General features: G+C 35.4%; 1 protein-coding gene across 1 annotated transcript in view; it reads left to right on the plus strand.

Annotated features, from left to right (window-relative positions):
* SELENOF (selenoprotein F) overlaps positions 1–21,388 on the plus strand; it is a 37,456-nt gene that overhangs the window by 4,962 nt on the left and 11,106 nt on the right. Inside the window, exons 2-3 of the mRNA XM_065909662.1 lie at positions 2,547–2,714; positions 17,766–17,829. Of these exons, the coding sequence (XP_065765734.1) occupies positions 2,547–2,714; positions 17,766–17,829 (232 nt within the window). The remainder of the gene's footprint in view (positions 1–2,546; positions 2,715–17,765; positions 17,830–21,388) is intronic.

Below are 21,388 nucleotides of genomic sequence, written 5' to 3' on the forward strand. Positions count from 1 at the left end.
CTGCCAGTTACATTTGGGATGATGTATATATTTTGGTATGGCCATCTTTGGAGAAATAGAAATTAACCTGTGAAATAGATCAAGCAGATCACTTTACAAGTAAGTAAACTGTATTCAAAGTACTAGTATGGGAGCAAGGGTCTTAGGTCCCTCTGGCTAGACTGGTATACTTGATCTATTTTGATACATTATGATATATCCTGCCCACTATTACTTAGATAAGGTAAAGGATGTTTGTATAAGGGATCAAATTAGGATGTTGACTTAATGTAAGGCCAGTGGGATGATTAGCATTTTGGAAGAGTATGCCAGCAATACTTAAAGTTTTTTTTACAACGAGATATGCCATTTGGTTTTATCAACTTGATTAATTAGCTGGTGGGCCAAATCCAGCAAGCTTTGTTTTTGTAAGTGACGTTTTATTGGAACACAGACACACATTCATTTATTACTGTCTGTGACTGATTTTGTGCTGCAGTAGCTGAGTTGAGTAGTTCAACGGAAACTATATAGCCACCCAAGCCTCACACAATTACTGTGGGACCCTTCACATAAAATTTGGAGACTCTTGGTCTAGATCAACCCATTACAGTCAATCTGAAATTCCCCCTACTTGAGTCTGGTTTTGACCAATTCATCTGCTTAACACGCCTGAGAACTAGCATGTGCCTGCGTGCAAAGTCGCTTTAGTCGTGTCTGACTCTCTGCAACCTTATGGACTGTAGCCTGCCAGGCTCCTCTGTCTACGGGATTCTCCAGGCAAGAATACCGGGGTGGGTTGCCATGCCCTCCTCCAGGGGATCTTCCCAACCCTGGGATCAAACTCCCATCTCTTAAGTCTCCTGCATTGGCAGGCAAATTCTTTACCACTAGTGCCACCTGGAAAGCCAAGTGCTGGAAATACAAAGAAATAACTTAATGCTTGCCCTTGAAAGAGTTCACAGTATTATTGGGGAATCAAGCAATCATGGGTTTACATAGTGCAGTGTCATGAGTGTGCTGTTTTACAGCTATGCGTAAGTTTCTTAGAAAAGATAGTGGCTAAAGATTGGAATCTGCTTTTTCTTAGAGAAGGCTTCCTAAGAAAACTGATACTAATCAAGTTCTTGGAAATAAGTAGAACTTAACAAGGTGGAAAGGTATAAAAGAGCCTAGCGTAAAAAAATATGAGCAAATAAATGTATGTTTGAGTAAGGGTTTTGTATTTTCAGGTACTATAGGAATCCATTGTAGCTGAAAAGTAGAATGGGATTGGAGGTGTAGTGAGAAGTAGGACTAGCTGACCATTTAAGCCACTGAGGCAGGAAAAGATATGAGAGTTCTTTTATAGACTTGAGGCTTGAGAGCTCTTCATATTGTCAAAACTTAATTGATTGGTTCTCAGTTCAGTTCAGCCGCTCAGTCGTGTCCGACTCTTTGCGACCCCATGAACTGCAGCACACCAGGCCTCCCTGTCCATCACCAACTCTCGGAGTCCACCCAAACCCATGTCCATCAAGTTGGTAATGCCATGCCATCATCTGTCATCCCCTTCTCCTCCTGCCCTCAATCTTTCCCAGCATCAGGGTCTTTTCTAATGAGTCAACTCTTCGCATGAGGTGGCCAAAGTACTGGAGTTTCAGCTTTAGCATCAGTCCTTCCAGTGAACACCCAGGACTGATCTCCTTTAGGATGGACTGGTTGGATCTCCTTGCAATCCAAGGGACTCCCAAGAGTCGTCTCCAACACCACAGTTCAAAAGCATTAATCCTTTGGCGCTCAGCTTTCTTCACAGTCCAACTCTCACATGCATACATGAACATTGGAAAAACCATAGCCTTGACCAGATGGACCTTTGTTGGCAAAGTAATGTCTCTGCTTTTTTTGTTCTAAGAATGTGGAGTCTAGGTTGACTGACCTGGACAACTGGGTAGTCTGGGAAAATGGTACCATTTTACTAAGATATTCTGAATATGAATACATTGGAAGGAATAGATTTTTAAAAGATGTTTCACTGTTGGAGAATTTGAATTTGCAGTGCCTATACATCTAAATGAGAAGATGTTGGAAGCTTGATTCTTAAGAAAAAAGACTTGAGAGTTTTTAATAAATGAATATTTGAAGCCATGGAAAAGACATAGTTCTCCATGGAAAATATGCAAAGAGAGGACTAAAAATAGAAATGGGGAACATTTAGGAGATGCACAGCAGAAGGAGGAGAGGGCAAGCAGATCCTAAGTTCTTGAAATGAAAATTCATTTTTCTGCAAGATATACATGTATGTATATCACAAAGAAATAATATATGATCTTTTTTGTGAATCCATGTTTTAGCCAAGCTGCAATATGGCAAGTTTTTAAGGAAAAAAAAAAAAATGGGGGGAGATGGGAGGAACCAAAGACTCGTAAGGTTACAGAGTTTAAAAAGTAATTTTAAAATTGTCTCCAAATGAGGTGTTTCACTAATTCTCTAGTATGTGTGTTAGATTTTGACAACTCTAGCTTGTTCTTTTTGGAAGCCTTGTAATGTAAAGATGACTTTTTTTCCCCCTTACTTTATGTTTTCAGGTCTCTGCATTGGGAGCAGAGTTTTCCTCAGAGTCTTGCAGAGAGTTAGGTTTCTCCAGCAACTTGCTCTGTAGCTCCTGTGATTTGCTTGGACAGTTCAACCTTCTGCAGCTGGATCCTGATTGTAGAGGGTGCTGTCAGGAAGAAGCACAATTTGAAACTAAAAAGGTACTGCTTTCTAATATCTCTTTTCCATTAGATGATTTAGTTGAGATGAGGTAAAATGTTAAATTGCTTAATCAACTTAAATACAAAGAAGTCATTAGCTTCTACATTTTGTAGTTTTAGAAACTCAACTGATTTCTTGCCTGGGGCATTAGATCCGTCAAAGCAAATGAAGGGGAAAAGTATGGTTATAGACCAATAGACCATCGTACCATGGCTGTGCTGTCCACTCTTCCTTACTTCTGGCCACCTGAAACCAGAGAATAATTAACTAGATGGTTTTATTCAGTTACAATAAGAACCCAGTCTTACAATGAAATTTGAGATGAAAGTAAAGCACCTACATAATTGTCAACAGTAACTTATGACTTTTAATCTGGTTAACTAAAGAATATGGTCTGTTAATTTGCACACCTGTGACTAATATTTCCTGATACCTGCTCTCACCTTTAACACCTGAAGACAACCAGGACTATGTAGGTCTACCTATCTGGTAAAATCTGCTATGGTTTTACCCACTGTTCAAATTAATAGTAAACTTGCTCAATTTTTAAATCTTTTCATTAGACCTGTAGATTAATTTAAAAATTATCCTGAAAAGGTCACTTGTATCATCCAAATCAAGCTGAATTGATGAAGTCCCTGTGTTTGAGAAAAAAATGTCAACATCTCTCTGCTTTGTTTCCTTTTAATATTCTTTCAGTTTTACTTATTGAGTCCTGTTTGAGGCATTATGGTTTGTAAAGCTTTCAAACAGCAATTGTATCTTCTCATTATTAGGTAGTAAAGGTTTATTTCTAACAATGAGTACAGTTTTATAGGTTTGTAAGAAAAGCAAGCAGACAAGCTTTAATGTCAGTATTCAACTGAAAGTTACACTTAATTTCTCAGTTGAAAACCTGAAATTCCTGTGTCCCAGATGTGGCTTCCGAGTCTACCTCGGTTTTCATTTTCTTGGTTCACATATACCCTTAATATATTTTAATGTTTAGAAGATTCCCATATATAAAAGTTAGTCTTTATTCCAAGTAAGTAAAATCTAAACAGATTTTTAAAACTTGATTTTAAATAGACTTAAGACATAGGACGTAATTCGTAGGCTCCTTCCTTCTTATTTTCTGTTTTGTTTCTTCAGTGATACATTCACATGAGACAAGTGGCTGCAGTGTGATTGATCCTCTCATCTTTAAGCTGTTACTCTATGGTCTGTACACTCACTCGGCCAACAGTAATTATTTCCTGAGACACCAAACAGATGGATTGAACAACAAGGGGTGTTTTAAAAGAAATAATCTTTATCACACACCCCCTTTGTAATCACGGGTAAGCTGAGAAAGTCTAGCCTTTGACTAATATCAAATATGCCTAAACTATAAACCAAGTGCATATAAAAACTGTTTTAACTTAATTGCCCTTTCTCAGTAATTCTTTATAATATACAAATTTTGTGAGTTTTTTTTTTAAGCCACACTGTGCCACATACAGGATCTTAGTTCCTCAGCCAGGAATCAAACCCATGCCCCCTGTAGGGGAAGTGCAGAATCTTAATCACTGAACTGCCAGGGAAGTCCCTATGATATGATTTTAGTAGAACCAAACTTCAGTCACATGCTTCTCAAATTAATCATATTCCTGTTCAGTTTTCATTATTAATTGAGCTCTGTTTGATATCTTGACACTTTGTAGCAGTTATAGCTCAGCATTATCCATGGGGAAATAGCCCACTGTTTAATACATACCTAACAATCACACAAACTGAAATGTTTATTATATCTAAGTGCAAGTAAGCCTGTATCCTAATACACCTTTTATACTGTACTTGTTTTTTCTCAACTCCTTGCTCATAATCTGTAAGATATACTTCTCATTAAGTATTTGTTCAGACAGTATTGCACAAAATCAGTGAATGATTTTTTTAAGAGGCCTGGTAGAACCAAAATACTTAAAATAGTAGTATAAATATAAAAGTATGGCAGGTCAGGCAAGGCTCTATGTAGATATAAACCACATTCTTATATAAAAGTGGTAGACTTAATTTAATCTGTGCAGTACTGCTCTCTGGATTATTGGTACATAATCATAGGTGGTCATGTATGGATGTGAGAATTGGACTATAAAAAAAGCTGAGTGCCAGAGAATTGATGCTTTTGAACTGTGGTGTTGGAGAAGACTCTTTTGAGAGTCTCTTGGACTGCAAGGAGATCCAACCAGTCCATCCTAAAGGAATCAGTCCTGAATATTCATTGGAAGGACTGATGCTGAAGCTGAAACTCCAGTACTTTGACCACCTGATGCGAAGAACTGACCAATTTGAAAAGACTTTGATGCTGGGAAAGATTGGAGGCGGGAGAAGGGGATGACAGAGGACGAGATGGTTAGATGGCATCACCGACTCAATGGACATGAGTTTGAGTAAACTCCGGGAGTTGGTGATGGACAGGGAAGCCTGGCATGCTGCTGTCCATGGGGTCTCAAAGAGTTGGACATGACTGAGCAACTGTACTGAACTGAACTGAATCATAGGTAACAATATACACAATAGCTTTTCTGTCTCATTCAACTCTGGCTTAAAGCTTAATTTTGAAATTATAGTTTAATTTAGTTCTACTTTGAAAGTAAAAAAAAGCAATATACAGACTAGTTTGTTGTCGTGTAGTCATTAAGTCATGTCTGACTCTTGAGACCCCACTGACTGTAGCCCACCAGGCTCCTCTGTCCATGAGATTTCCCAGGCAAGGTTACTGAAGTGGCTTGCCGTTTCTTTTCCCAGGAGATATTCCAGACTTGGGGATTGAACCTGCGTTATAGACTAGTGCCTTATGTCAAAAATATTAAGAATACTTAAACGTGGCTGTGTGTAAATCATTGGGAATATAAATTTTTTAAAAGAGGAAATTTGTAGTTTATTTGCAAGAATGTCTTGGCAATTTATAATAAAGAAATGTTACCTGAATACTCATTTTGGTTCTATCTTAGTTGCATGCTTTATAAGTCTGTTCAGGGATGAAGCTAATCATTTTTCAAATGCATACACTCAAGTCAGTAGGCTAAATTTAGCCTTTGATAGGCAAAAACATAAAATTTGCTTTTAAAAAAATGTATTTATTCCCAACAAATGGAGAAAATATCTTCTAAGTCCCTTATTCTGCAAGTAGATATTCCTATATTTGTTTGTATTTGGTCTTGTTTCTCCCCCACTTTTGATCGTAAAGGACCTAAGTAAACATCACAAATATGACTAGAACAAGATTTTTTGGTTAGCTGGTTTACTACTGTTTTAACTAGTTTTGCTCATAACTGTGTACCTAGGTACAATTTACAAACATTCATAAGGATATTGACTGAATTGTTAAGAGCATACTAATTTGTTGTTGTTTAATCACTAAGTCATATCCAACTCTTGCGACCCCATGGACTGGAGCCCATCAGGCTCCTCTGTCCACAAGATTTCCCAGGCAAGAAGACTGAAGAGGGTCGCCATTTTCCTTCTCCAGGGATTGAACCCACGTCTCCTGCATTGGCAGGCGGATTCTTTACCACTGAGCCACCAGGAAAGCCCGTGTACTAATTTGTAACTTAAAGTAAAAAAAACGGTAAACTAATGAAAGGAAAGTGTTTAAATCTTGGTGCTGTTAGTATTTACTAAGTAGTGTAAGTGACTTCTGCTTTTTGTACATAGAATCTTATGATGGAAGGGAAGGAACTATTCTCTTCACTACTGACTGACTCTTTGCTTGTCGTGGGAAAACATGTAACTGCCAGTTCTTGCTTGTTGTATCTTACAGCTTTTCCCACCAGAAAAGAACTAATTCTTCTCCTGTTAGGTCTTTGAAGTATTTTAGACAAGGATTGTTACTAGCTCAAGTTGGGTCACTAACCAGTTATTAGCTAGGATTGTGGAATAATGTAAGAACTGCCACAAAAGCTGCCACAGTAGCCATGTGAGAAGTTACACCAGGCCAGATGGATGATGCGCTCTTAGGTAAAGAACAGACTGGTTTTCCCCCTCAATTGCTAGAGTATACCACTTCTACTTAAGCTGTTTTAAAGATTTAGCTCAAGTGTCCCCTTTTCTGGGAAGTCTTCCCCAATTTCTCCTCCTTAGCCACCACCACTGCTGCTTCCAAGTTACATTAAGCTACACCTAGGTCTTCCCTCATAGCTCTGTCAGTAAAGAATCTGCCTGCAATGCAGGAGACCCAGGTTTGATTCCCGGGTCAGGAAGATCCCCTGGAGAAGGAAATGGCAACCCACTCCAGTATTCTTGCCTGGAGAATCCCATGGACAGAGAAGCCTGGCAGGCTACAGTCCATGGGGTCACAGGAGTCGGACATGACTTAGCAACTAAACCACCAACCACCACTGCATTCCCAGAGCACTTAAACATGCCTGTGGTGTGCAGTTAACTCCATTATATTGTATCTGATGTCTGACTTTCTTTCTCTACCAGTGTTCTATGCTTTTTGAAGTTCAGAACTATTTTTTTAATGTTTCTGAATCCCCAGCCTTTAGTTTACAATATTTCGTAAGTTTTCGCCCTTGAATAAGGCTCTTTTTACTAAGAAATAATACATGAAATTCTGTAGCCAACTTTAGAGTAATTTAGAAGTCAGCTTAAGCAGCATTATTCAAAACAGTGGCAAATTTTAAACTTTAGCCTATCAGAAGCTGAATGCTACTTGTGTGTAAAGCATAGAAGGATGAAATGGAGGTTAGGCTAACTGCGTGAAATTGTAGTCCCTAAAGAGATTTCACCGTTGCTTAAAATAGATTCACTTTTGTAGTGCGTGTAGCATCAAAACTATGAACTGATTTCTTCAAAGGAAACAAATTAATTCAACGGGTTATTCTAATATAATATAAAAACACTGTTCAGAAAGTTTTTTTTTTTTTTTAAAAACTAAATGTTTAGCAACAGTTCAAATTCAAGACTTGTGAGTAGCAACAATACTAAATAAAGACACAAATTTACTTAATAATAGCTTCAAACATTCATTAAGTTCTTATTATATGAAGGTGCTCTTCCAAGACTTTATATGAATTAACTTATATAATCCTCACAACAACTCCATGAGGAAAGTACCGTTATCATCTCCATTTTATAGCTAGGTCTGAGGCAAGGAGATCTTGCCTAAAGTCATACAGCTAACAAGTGACAATAAACATGTATGTCATATATTTGTGTAAGAAAAGTTTACAAGTTTCTTTTGTGCAGTTATTCAGTTGAACTGAAAATAGTTTAAATTTATTTTTTATATTCTCTATATGTGGCATTTCATCTGCCTTTAATATGAAAATTAAATGTGGTGAATTTTCTTAGGTATTTGCAAGTCAGAATCAGCTCTGTCTAAGCATGTTAAAACATTCTGTCACATTTACAGATTATAATATTTATAAGGAAAGTAAAACCTTAAAGTAATCATAATCAATTTCCAGGCTGTCTTAAAACTGCATTTCTTAGACATACCTTCTTCAGAGTCAAAATAAACTTTGTTTATATACTAAATATTACTTCATACTGTAGGCTCTGAAAATGCCAAAATAGACAAAGGTCCCTGTCCTAGAGGACTCAAAGAAATAGACATGGAAATTGAACTACTGGAATGCATTTGGCAGGATATTCTGTTGGGATGAAACATAATATCCACTAATGTAGCTGCTTAAAAAGAATTAGAAATTAAATAAAAATCAAAAGGAGGAGGGAATCAATAAATTTCTTAAAGTTGACATAATCAAGAACTATAGATACAGCCATGTTAATCACTATGGAAGTGACCAACAGAAGAACTAAAAACAATTTAAAAGTTATCAAATGAGAGATAGGAGGCAAAGGAAGATTTTTAGTTGTTATTTTATACCCCTCTGTACAATTTCTTTTTTGTGAATTTTCCAGATGCATTGATTTCTTTTAAGAATTCAGAGAGATAAGTTCTGTAAACAAAAGAAATAGTATAAAAGCACCACAGAAGGAAGGATATAACCATCTGACAGGTCAGGTAAATGTTACCCTTGCTTATGTAGAAGATGATGCTTATGATAAGTTGGAAAATGATTAGGAGAACGTCATCTCTGGCAGAAGGAAAAGTATTTGAAAAGGAACAGAGTCATCATGAGAGAGATGACCATCTAAGATGAATCAGATAGCTTTATTATGAAGAGAGAGAACAATAGGTAAATAAGTAGGGCCTGTGTGCCTTGATAGGAAACTTGAACTCTACCCTATAGGCACATGATGACAGATAAGGACTATAAACAGTAAATTGGCATCAGATTTGTGTTTTAATAACTTTTGTTGGTGTTGTGAATGATAGTTGACAGAGCAGAGAGGAGTACCGTTGCCAGAAAAAGAACTTAGGATGCCAGCTTCCAAAAGAAAGATGCAGGAAGGAGCTTAAACTAACACACTGTAGTAAAAATGGAGAAGGGACAGATCTGAAATAGATTTAGGCAATGAGAAACAGGATTTATTGACTGACTGGATTGAAATGTGGAAGGGAAGAGTGAGGACACACTCCAGTATTTTTATTTCAGAAACTACTAACCTCAATACAAGGCTGCAAAAGAATTCCATCTAGCTACAAGGTAGCCCCTGAAGGCAATGATGGTGGATGGGAAAAGAGGCAGGGACAGAGGATAATTTTTAGTAAAGTATACATCCCTTAATTCCAAACTGCCTTTTCAGTTTTCTTTTTGAAGATTTTTGAAGTGTTAAGTTCTACTGTAGTATACTCCTCAGAGAGTAGGCAAAAAGTAAAAATGTGTAGACTGGCCTAGTTTTTTTTTTCTAATTTCACATTGTTCTTCATTTTTGTATCCTGTTTAACTTTTGAATTTTTGCAGCTCTTTTGGTATCAGTTTTTAAATTGAAAATACATTAGGTGATTAATTTTAATAGAATGAAATAATTTAATTTGAGCCAGCTCTTGCTTTTTATTTCAGATAATTGTAATCTTTCTTGCAAATGATAATAATTGCCTCCTTTTTTATGACAGTGGTGTTCACTATTGGATGGTAATGGAAACACACGAAGAATTGAATTCTCTTTTGAAAAGCAGCTTTTCCTGCTTTATCTTTAATATGTAAAATAAATGTAGCCAATTTTTTTTAGATATTTACAAATCAGGATCCGCTTCTAAGCATGTTAAAACATTCTGTCCCTTTTGCAGATTGTCATATTTAAAAGGGAAGTAAATCGTTAAAATAATTCATAATCTATCTCCAGGCTATCTTATAGCCACATTTCCTAGACATACCTACCTCAGAGTCATTTTGGCACTTTCATGTTCATTTTTTGAGACTATTGAATGGATATTGAACTGTTTTTTAATAGGATCTCAATCTCAGATTTTCAAATTAACAGAATTATAGGTTACACTTTTCAAACACTTAGGAGCAAAAATTAATTAATTTTTTATTAAAATTTTTTATGTATATTGATTTTTTTTATTGAATACTTACATTAAATTGTTTGCCATTTTTTTTTACTTATATATATTACCAAGGGGCTAGTTGGTTTTGTTTTTAAAACTACTTACCTTTAAGATATTCAAGCTTAGGGTCATTTTTACCATTTTCTGGATATTTTGACCTCAGGAAATATAGTGGCATTGTGTCATTATTCTTTACATTGTGTGATATTCTTTAGGTATTAGTAGGATTGAATATGTTGTTCCCAGACTATACCCTGAATTATTCATACTTATAGCTGAAGTGTGTATGAGAATGTGTGCGCTCTGTATCTGTGAATATATTTGCTTCTAGGTGGAAATCTGATCATTACAGTCTTAACCTCTTGGTAATGAAATTCTCTTTGTTTTAGGTGTACATGCAAATTCTGTTTCTTATCACAGTATTGAAAGAAGCCTTGTTCTTTTCCTCAGATTTCATAATTGGAATGGTCTAAGTTAGATTGTGGTGATGTCAGAGAAACATTTTTTCTTCTTTTTGTACATTTTCGTTTAGCTTTTTAGTGGAACAGTGATTGTATCTTTATGGAAAGACTCCCTTAGCGTACTCTTACTTTCTTCAGAGCCTAATTTAAGGTAGATGGTACCTTGCTTGTTTTTAACTTAGAGGAAGCTTTCTTAGACACAGTGATTGTTTTATATTTTTGCAGAGTTTGGTAGAAAGCACCTAAAAATGAATAGTTTGATCTCAGGCATATGATTTTAGAGCATTATATTTACCAGGTTGGTTTGCTAAAATTGTAAAACCCAATTTATTTCCCTAGTCCTTCATATACGTTCATTGTTCCTATACAAGAATGCCATCAGTCAGAGTGTGTATGAAAGTGTTAATAAATACACCGTTTGCCTTATACATTTAAACTGAATCTTGACAAAAGCTTACTATAAGATCAAAAATATTTAGTACTCTAGTTATTTGCTTATGTGTAGTTGTAGCTTTTCGTTTCTAACACTACAGGCACTTTAGAAAATATTAGAAAATATAGGAATGACTTTGATAAATAATGAATTAAAATTTAAAACATCAGCAGATCCCTAGACATAGTTTTAGTTGTAAACTTTTTCTCTGAGAATTAACTGACTAAATTTTGCTAAAAAAGAAATAGCTTCTGCTTAATATTTTTTTCCTCTCCAGATGTATGTGAAACGAGTAAAGTTGACTTTAAGAAATAATGTTTGTGTGTACTACGTTGCCTCAGTCATGTCTGACTTTGTGTGACCTTATGGACTGTAGCCCACCAGCCTCCTCTGTCGACAGGATTCTCCAGACAAGAATACTGGAGTGGGTTGCAGTGCCCTTCTCTAGGGGATCTTCTCGACCCAAGGATTGAACTCATATCTCTTAGATCTCCTGCACTGGCGATGTACCACTAGCGATGTAATTAATGTTTTAAGAGGGTCGCATATACTTAAATGTTATCATAATAGTTTTTTCATTTAAGATCTCTAAATATTATAATACTTAGATTTCATCATTATATAGCCATGCTTCCTTATTTTTAAACTCCTACATTTTAATTAAGAGCAGGTAAGCCTTTCTGCTTTATTGACTATGCCAAAGCCTTTGATTGTGTGGATCACAATAAACTGGAAAAGTCTGAAAGAGATGGGAATACCAGACCACCTGACCTGCCTCTTGAGAAACCTATATGCAGGTCAGGAAGCAACAGTTAGAGCTGGACATGGAGCAACAGACTGGTTCCAAATAGGAAAAGGAGTACATCAAGGCTGTATATTGTCACCCTACTTATTTAACTTACATGCAGAGTACATCATGAGAAACGCTGGGCTGGAGAGAAGCACAAGCTGGAATCAAGATTGCTGGGAGAAATATCAACAATCTCAGATGTGCAGATGACACCACCCTTATGGCAGAAAGTGAAGATGAGCGCCGAAAAATTGATGCTTTTGAACTATGGTGTTGGAGAAGACTCTTGAGAGTCCCTTGGACTGTAAGGAGATCCAACCAGTCCATCCTAAAGGAGATCAGTCCTGGATGTTCATTGGAAGGACTGATGCTGAAGCTGAAACTCCAGTACTTTGGCCACCTCATGCAAAGAATTGACTCATTGGAAAAGACCCTGATGCTGGGAGGGATTGGAGGCAGGAGGAGAAGGGGACAACAGAGGATGAGATGGCTGGATGGCATCACCGACTCAGTGGACATGAGTTTGAGTAAACTCCAGGAGTTGGTGATGGACAGGGAGGCCTGGTGTGCTGTGATTCATGGGGTCATGATGTACTCTGCATATAAGTTAAATAAGCAGGGTGACAGCATACAGCCTTGACGTACTTTTCCTATTTGGAACCAGTCTGTTGTTCCATGTCCAGTCATTGCTTACTTGGTTTACCTTTTAGAATTAATTTAGCTAGTCTCTTAAGCAAAAGTCTACTACCGTTTGATTGTTTTGTAATTTTTGCCTCGTTAATAGTTGAGGGTAGTTCAAGGCATCCCCAGCTGCACATTACTTTAAAAGTAGTATATGTTAACTAAAAACCTGGTGCCTAGACCACAACCCAGCTGTCCTGATTTACTTGAACTGGGGTAAGTTCCAGGGATCAGTAAATTTCAAAATCTTAGATGATTTAAGTGTATAGTTGTACAGAAAGGCTTGAAAACACTACTCTAAGGTCATTTGAATTTGAAAGCTTGAGAAATTTTGAAGTGGAGAGAAAATTTTGAAGAAATTCTAATAACGGGAACAATGAATAACATCCTTAAACAGGCTATTAGGGCTTCTATGAAAATGGATACACGCCTTAACCGATAGCGTCAAAGAAAATATTCACTATTCTTACCTGTTGAGCATCTAAAGAATCCAGGCTTTTTGTGTGTCTTGTGTTTTTGTTTTTTTTTTTTTTTTTTTTTACTTTGTTTTAGCAACTCTGGAAGGTAGGGAATATTTCTTTTCTTTTTTTTTCTTTTAAAGGTTTATTTTATTTTTTGGTCATGCTGGACCTTCCTTGCTACAAGCAGAGGCTTCATTGTGGTACACAAGCTTCTCATTGCAGTGACTCCTCTCATTGCGGAGTACAGGCTCTAGGGCCCAGGGGCTCCAGTAGTTGTGGTACATAGGCCTAAGTTGCTCCATGACATGTGGGATCTTCCTGAACCAGGGATTGAACCTGTGTCCCTTGCATTGCAAGATAGACTGTTAATTACTGGACCACCAGGGAAGCCCTGGGAATATTTTTTGTTCAGACGGTAAACTGAAGCCCAGAGAGAATGACTTGCGGTCTGTAACTAGCAGAAATAGAACTAGACCCACATACACATTTGATTTTTTAACTTGAGCTCTTTTCACTATACTCTTAAAAGATACAGTGAGGCCTATTAAAATTTTTAATGGTTTAAGCATAAATCACTTCAAACTGGGTAACACCCAGCTGGAAGTAGTTAGAAATGCCCCACCACCAAGGAATTAGGGATAGAACTTAGAGATGTGGAAGCAAAGCAACAGATATTTTTTGATTGACTATAGCTTAAGAAGCTACCTTATTTGGGAAAACCTAGTTGATGACTGGTAATTTTAGGTTTTATTTTTTAATTTTAAAGCATTTATAGGCTTAGGGTTTGGTTACATAAGTCACTCATGCCCTAGAACCACCTCTGTGTGATAGCCTCCTTGTTTAACAATACCATGCTGTATGAAAATTTGATAATTTGACTTAAATAGTTTATTTTTTCACTGTAATGTTTCTTCAGAGCCATTGATACCATCACCAACAAAAGTATTAAGTATTTAGTGTTGAAAAGTAGCAGAATATTTCTGACTTGGACAAGGTTTATAGGTTTGTTGTAATGGTGGTGATATGATGGTGGCAGTAAATGTTAAATGCAGTACTTTTTAAAAATTCTTTAGAAATTTTACAAAACTCACATATGTTGCCTTAACTTACCTAGGAATCTAGCTGTCTGGTAGAAAACAGTATAGAATGATCTTTTTGTCTTACTCTTAATCTGATCCATTTTATAGCGACATAATAAAACTTTAATTGTGGCAAAGTTATCACCACAAAGGAAAGATCTAACTAAAATTTTGTAACAAGAGGTTGCTCAGGTAGGAAAGAAATCATTATATTTCAACAGTAAATAAATTACCAGGGAAGTCTTTCAATAGTGAGGGGCGTACATTGTCTCAAAATATTAGGAAAGTATATGAAATGTACAGAATTTAAATTGAGGTAGCTTATAAATAATAGTCTTGGTAGTTCTCAAAATATATTTAAATTGCAAAAAATTACTTAACTGCAAAGCTGAAATTTATTTTAAAAATAATAAAAATCACTTATTTTTTAAATGAAAGGGAAATTGGAATATTCAAAAATCCTGTTACAAATAAGGTATATTAGTTATAGAGCTGAATTAGTTAGATATTTCCACTTCCCATTTGGAGGATGCTATTAGAAATTTAGGAGAACTAGCAATAAGAAGTAATATGGAAATAGGTATGGATGCCAAAAGGGGAAGTGCAGTTTTGTGCATCATTTTCATATTTTTCTAAAGCTGTCTGTATATTTCCATTTAAATTATTTGGGCCAGTGTAATATAATCCTAATGGAATAGTGCCTAGAGTTAGATTATCAGTGCAAATAAGGCTTCTGTCTAATGGATATAGAAGAAAGGCCTACCAACTTGGTGTTGGTAATAGAAACAAATAAAAGCTTGCTATGTAGAAGTTATATAACTTGCTTCTTTGATTTCTCTTCAACTGGTATTTTTCCACAAATATTTGAAGGTCAGTTTTTATATGTTTATGATGTTACTTTAAAAAGTAAAAATGCTAAAGGTGAAATTCAAGGAAGTTTCAAATTTTAACTTTTTTTAATCCTTTCATACTTCATACATTTGATAAATTCTGAGTAGCATATATTTCCTTGTATGTGAATGTATGTGTTGCCAAAGATTCTTATGATTACTTTATAAGGCATTGAAAATTTACCACAATTTGTAGTTAATTTACTGTATTTATTCACCATGAAAAACATATTTTCCTATGAGCACTGCAAATTCTTAAATAAAATGCCAAACTAGCATCACAAATTAATGCTTTAAGCATTTGAAATTTTCCTTGAGAAGCTCACATCAGAGCTTGCGTAGTCATTAAAAAATACGTTTCTAATATTTTTCATCAATCAGTTCATGTTTTGTGGTGCAGAAAATGGGTTACAAGAGTGCTCGGATCCTTCAGTCCTTTGGGACAACCAAATGGGAACTCAAGTGACCTGAGGCCCCCAGCCTGCTGCTGCTAAGTCACTTCAGTTGTGTCCGACTCTGTGCGACCCTATAGATGGCAGCCCACCAGGCTCCCCTATCCCTGGGATTCTCCAGGCAAGAGTACTGGAGTGGGGTGCCATTGCCTTCTCCGGGCCCCCAGGCTAGTCATCTCCAATTATAAGCAGCAACTTCCTTTTACCCCAGTGCTCCAAACAGTTGTTACTGTTTTTGCTGTGTAATGATACAAAGAATTTAGGGAAACAGTGGTATAGAGGAATGCCATCATATAAGGTAATGGAATCTCCACTTAGAGTTTCCAGGGGATCGTAAACTTGGAAACAGAAGATAAATCTAATAACCAAATTTGTATATAGCCTTATTTTTTTAATTATGGTAAAGTGTACATAAAATTAAGTATTTTAACTGTTTTTAAGTGTTCAATTCAGTGACATCAAGTACATTCACGTTGTTGTCCAAGCTTCATCACCATCTATCACCAAAACTTTTTCATCTTCCCAACATGAAACATGGTTATTGAACAGTTCCTCCCTACCACCACCCATCAACCCCTGACAGCCACCATTCTGCTTTCTGTCTCTGAATTTGACTACTCAAAGTACCTCATAAAAGTGGAGTCCTGTAGCACATATACCTTTGTGGCTGCCTCGTCTGAGGGTGATAATGCTTTCAGTTTTCATCCCTCTTGTAGCATGTGTCATAATTTCCTTCCTCTGTTTGTATGTATACTGCATTTTGGCTAACCATTCATCTGTTAGTAGACATTTAGGTTGCTTCCACCTTTTGGTTATTGCGAATAATAACACAAATAACTATCCCAGTCCCTGCTTTTAATTCTTTTGGGTTTGTACCTAGAAATGAAATTGCTGGATCATATAATTATATTTTTAGTTTTTAAAGGAACCACCATTCTGTTTTCCATAGTGGCGGTACCATTTTACATTCCCAACAGCAGTGCACAAGGATTCCATTTTCTCCACATTCGACTCAATCACTTGTTTTGGTGTTTTTGTTTTTTTTTTTAATAATATTTTCTAATGAGTGTGAAGTGGTATCTTATTGTGGTTTTGATTTAATTTCTGTATTGATTAGTGATGTTAGAATCTTTTTATGAGCTCATTGGTAATATGGCCTTATACTTTTAAAGATTTGGGGTGCAGGATTAGCTAACCAAGATTAACCAAATCTTATTTAAGAATCTTAGATCTTCAGAGTTCTTAATCTGAAATCATCAGTGTTTCAGAGTCCATGAGTAGTGTGAAGGAAAACAAATTCAATCAGACTCTCAGTAGCTGTGCCCTCAAAAACTTAAGAACTTTATTGATCCAACCCAGAATCACCAGAATGTTTTTTTAAAGCCATTATGTTGGGAGGAGTTGGAATTAAGGTGACTTTTTTTTTTTAATTTCTGTTTTGTGCTTTTATTTTTTAGTGTCTGAAAAAAAAATTCATAGTGCACGTGATTCTGTGCTATTGTAGAACTTGAAAAGTAAAATTCATCTTTAGCTCTTGGACATACAAAAGCTCTTGGACATAAAAAAAAGACTAAAAGCTAAGAAGAAGTAAAATGGATGTAGTATGTTCTTATAATTGCCTGTCTTTTCAGAGTCACAGCATTCCCAAGTCACTACCAGAAGAATGGACAATGCTCTACAGCTACAAAAAAGTGATATTTACTATTGAATCCATTTCAACTGAATTCATTGCAATAAAATCATTGCATTTGAGTTTTTTATAATAAGCTTTTTATTATAAAGAGAATGTATAGGTAGAAAAGCAACATTTACCATTGAATTCATTTCAGCTGAATCTCATTAAGGGAAATATTTGCATTTAAGTTCTTTATAATGAGATTTTACTGAGTTTCCAGTAATATCTTTACATAGTACTCTAATTACTTTTTAAAGGTATTGATTGGGGTTTTGTATTATTTAATTTTAGAACATTGATCACTTAATTTTAAAAGCAACCAAAAGGAGTTCTCATTAAATATTTTTGTTGAATAGATGATGGATACACACCTGGATTCACCTTAGCATCCTTAAAAGAAAAACTGTAGGAAATCTTTAAAATTTTGTGAAAAACTTCCTAGGACAGCTTACCTATTCAAGTTCATTGTCAAGTCTTCATCTCTTCTTCAGTCTTTTTGAATAAGTTTGAGTGTACTCCAGGAAGGGCTTGAACACCTCTACTGTTTAATACCCTTAGCCCTTCATTTTCTCTTCTGATGTTTTGTTTGATCTATATATCTGTTTAACTGGAATGTTTATACTATGAAATTTTATATTTATTTTATAGCTACATTTTTAAAATTTATACCAGTTTTTTAAACTCCTGTTTTTTCTTTTGCAGCTGTATGCAGGAGCTATTCTTGAAGTCTGTGGATGAAAATTGGGGAGGTTCCCTCAAGTCCAAGGTATGTAAAATTAACTCTAGTATAAATTTTAGTTAATAACTTAAGATCAACATTTCACAAAAGTAATTTCATTAAATATTTCAAAGAATAAGAAACTTTAAGGTTATACTTTCTAAAAAGTGTATGAATATTTTTTCTCCATTTGTTTTCATGGGGAGGGATTTTATAATAACTATTGAATACTAGGTTACTTTAAGCAAGCATAAAACATGAAATTTAGATTTAAATAAAGTACCTAATGAGATGATTATTTTCTTAAGAGACTTTACTGAGTACACATTTTATGAGAGCCTTTCTTTTACCAGGTGTAAATGTAATCTTTCTAAATAATATTTTCAGTATAACTGAATTATATAAAACTCATAAGAAACAATTGCATTAAGTGAAATTAGACTTGTACAAAATAAAAATAATCAAGAAGAGAATTAAATACCATAGAACATGAGGTGTAGAAGAAAGGAAATCATACAAGTATATCTTCACAGGAATTAAAGATAAGTATGTGAAAGGATAATTGTGAAAGTGTATTCTTTTGGTTGACAGCTAATAGTAATGGAGATTTGTATCTCCAAAAAGACTTGAACCTTTTCTATTCCATCCTTGCATGTCACTTGAAAATCAGTTTTATGAAGGTAATGAAGTTTTTTTTTAACTGAAATGCATAAGTGCTGTATTTGTATACCTCATTCTGTTTTTGTTTCTACTGCCTTTCCTGTGGTTTCTTGACTTGTTTACTCAATAGCAAGAGAATTTTTTGGGTTTAGTATTTTGTAAAATTGCCCATGTTAACACATGCCTTTTATTGCTGGCCTAGAATTACTTATAATAAAATATTGCTCCTTTTGGCACAGAAATGTAATCAAACAGTTTGACTTGGGGACATTTTATTTGAGACCCAGAGCAGATGCACATCTAATTAAATACATTCTTTATTAGAATAAGAACATATTCTGATATAACACAGAATATAACAGCTTCTACTTGGGGAGAAAATTCCTTGCTCTTAGGATTAATTTTGCCTCAAACACTTTAACTCAGAATTGTACCAGAGTTGTTTTAGCTTTTTTTATTTCAGTTATCTGAATGATAAAGTGATCATTCTTATTCCTAAAATGTTTTGACATTTGCTCTTCAATTATATTGGTTATTCATATTTACTGACTTGTCATTAATAATCTTTTGTGACTCAGATTTTCATGAGGTCAAGAGTAGCTTGCAGTTAGCGCTTCTATTTGTGATATCAATTTGTGATATTTTATCATGTCCATGATAATAATTTCTACAGCTGCTAGTTCAGTCTTTAAAAGATTGAGTGTAGTTTATTAATCTTTGGATTACAACTTAATTATATATATATTTCTTATGTATAGTTAAATTATCAAACTTGTGGGTATATGTGGTCATACTGTCTTTTCCTTTTGAAACATTAGGTTTTTAATTCTGTATATAAATGTCTAATTAGTACAAACTGATTTAAATTAAAATGATTGTATAATTCTATAATCCATAGCCATATTTAATAATATTATCAATATTTTCTGAGCCCATGAGAAACTAATACATTTTTTAAGTTTATTTAATTTAAATTAGCCATGTCATGAAACAGAAGGAAAAAATAATGTTAAATTATTCTAGAAGAGAGAAGGATTAAAAATTCGAAATGTCTTATCCACATTAATTAACTCAGGTTTTGTGAGGGGAAAAGAAGTCCCAAATCATATTAGGTAATTCCAGATATACCTCCTAAAATACTTTGGTTTTTCCATGTTATGGTTGTTTAAGTAGGAAAGTCTATATGTATAAAAACTTCTCATTGTATGTTGGATCTAGTGTTTTATCACTTACAGTGACATCAAAGCAATGATGTTAAGTATGTTTTCCTTCTTATGCATGAGTCTTACCTTGATAAGGATGTGTCTGCAGTCTATCTCCAAAATAAAAAATGTAAATTTCCCCTGATTTTGTAGGTCTTAGCAGACATTTTCTCTAAAAGACCAGATGGTAATACTTTTCAACTTTAAAGCCAACAGTATCTCCATTGCAGCTTTTGAACTTTGCTTTTGTAGTACAGAAGCAGCCATGGAAAATATTTAAATGAATACATATGGCTGTGTTCCAGTAAAACCTTATTTATAAAAGCAGGGAGGCCAATGTGGCCTGTAGACTATAGTTTGCCAGCCTATGTATTAGAATCATAAATCTTTGGATACAGAAAGGAATTTTAAAATAATGTACAACTGAGACAGCAAATGGATTTTCACTTCTTGAGTGATGCCTAGGATTATGATGCTACCTCAGAGTTTTACTGGAAGGAATACTGATTGATTAGCACTAGCTTCATCAATTTACTCATTTATAAAATGGGTTAATAGGTGGTATAAAATCAGTTAATATCTACCTTATTGGACTGTTTTGAGAATTGAATAACAATAACTTTCTAGCATTTTACTCTCTCTTCCCTTCACTTGTGTGAACAGGTTTTTTTATTCTCCTTTTTTGGCATCTCATCTACCACCCACACTTCAAATATTGGTGTCAGTCACAGTCTGTATTCTTATTTTCTCTTTTTCTTACTTTCTTGAATGGTGTCCCACTCCCTCAGTTTCTACTGCAGTGTTCACCTGGTAACTCCCAATTTATGTCATTAACTCAAACCATTCTTTTGTTTATCACCACATTTCAGACTGTGAACTGACATTTCCTCTTAGGTGGTCTTAAACCAACATACATATACGTCACCTGGGGGTCTTGTTAAAATGCAGAGTATAATTCTGTGAATTGGGTTTATAGCCTGAGCTCCTGCTTTTGTAACAGCTCTGTAGCTTGTGGCCTACAGTTTTAGTTGTTCTTCAGTTGCTCAGTTGTGTCCTACTCTTTGCACCCCAAAGGACTGCACCATGCCAGGCTTCCCTGTCCTTCACCCTCTGCAGGAGCTTGCTCAAATTCATGTCCGTCGAGTCAGTGATTCCATCCAGCCATCTTGTCCTCTGTCATCCCCTTCTCCTCCTGCCTTTAGTCTTGCCCAGCATCAGGGTCTTTTCTAATGAATTGGCTCTTCACATCAGGTGGCCAAAGTATTGGCACTTCAGCATCAGCCCTTCTTATGAATATTCAGGATTGATTTCCTTTAGGATTGACTGGTTGGATCTCCTTGCAGTCCAAGGGACTCTCAAGAGTCTTCTCCAACACCAGAGTTCAGAAGCATCATTTCTTCAACATTCAGCCTTCTTTATCATCCAACATCCATACATGATCACTGGAAAAACCATAGCTTTGACTAGACAGACTTTTGTTGGCAAAGTAACGTATCCACTTTTTAACACACCATCTAGGTTTGTCTTAGCTTTACTTCCAAGGAGCAAGCATCTTTTAATTCTGTGATTGCAGTCACCATATGCAGTGATTTTGGAGCCCAAGAAAATAAAGTCTGTCACTGTTTCCTTTGTTTCCCCATCTATTTGCCATGAAGTGATGAGATGGATGCCATGTTCTTTGTTTTATGAATGTTGAATTTTAAGCCAGCCTGTTCACTCTTCTCTTTTACCTTCATCAAGAGGCT

Source organism: Muntiacus reevesi, chromosome 1, assembly GCF_963930625.1.
Source record: "Muntiacus reevesi chromosome 1, mMunRee1.1, whole genome shotgun sequence".
NCBI classification, from domain to species: domain Eukaryota; kingdom Metazoa; phylum Chordata; class Mammalia; order Artiodactyla; family Cervidae; genus Muntiacus; species Muntiacus reevesi.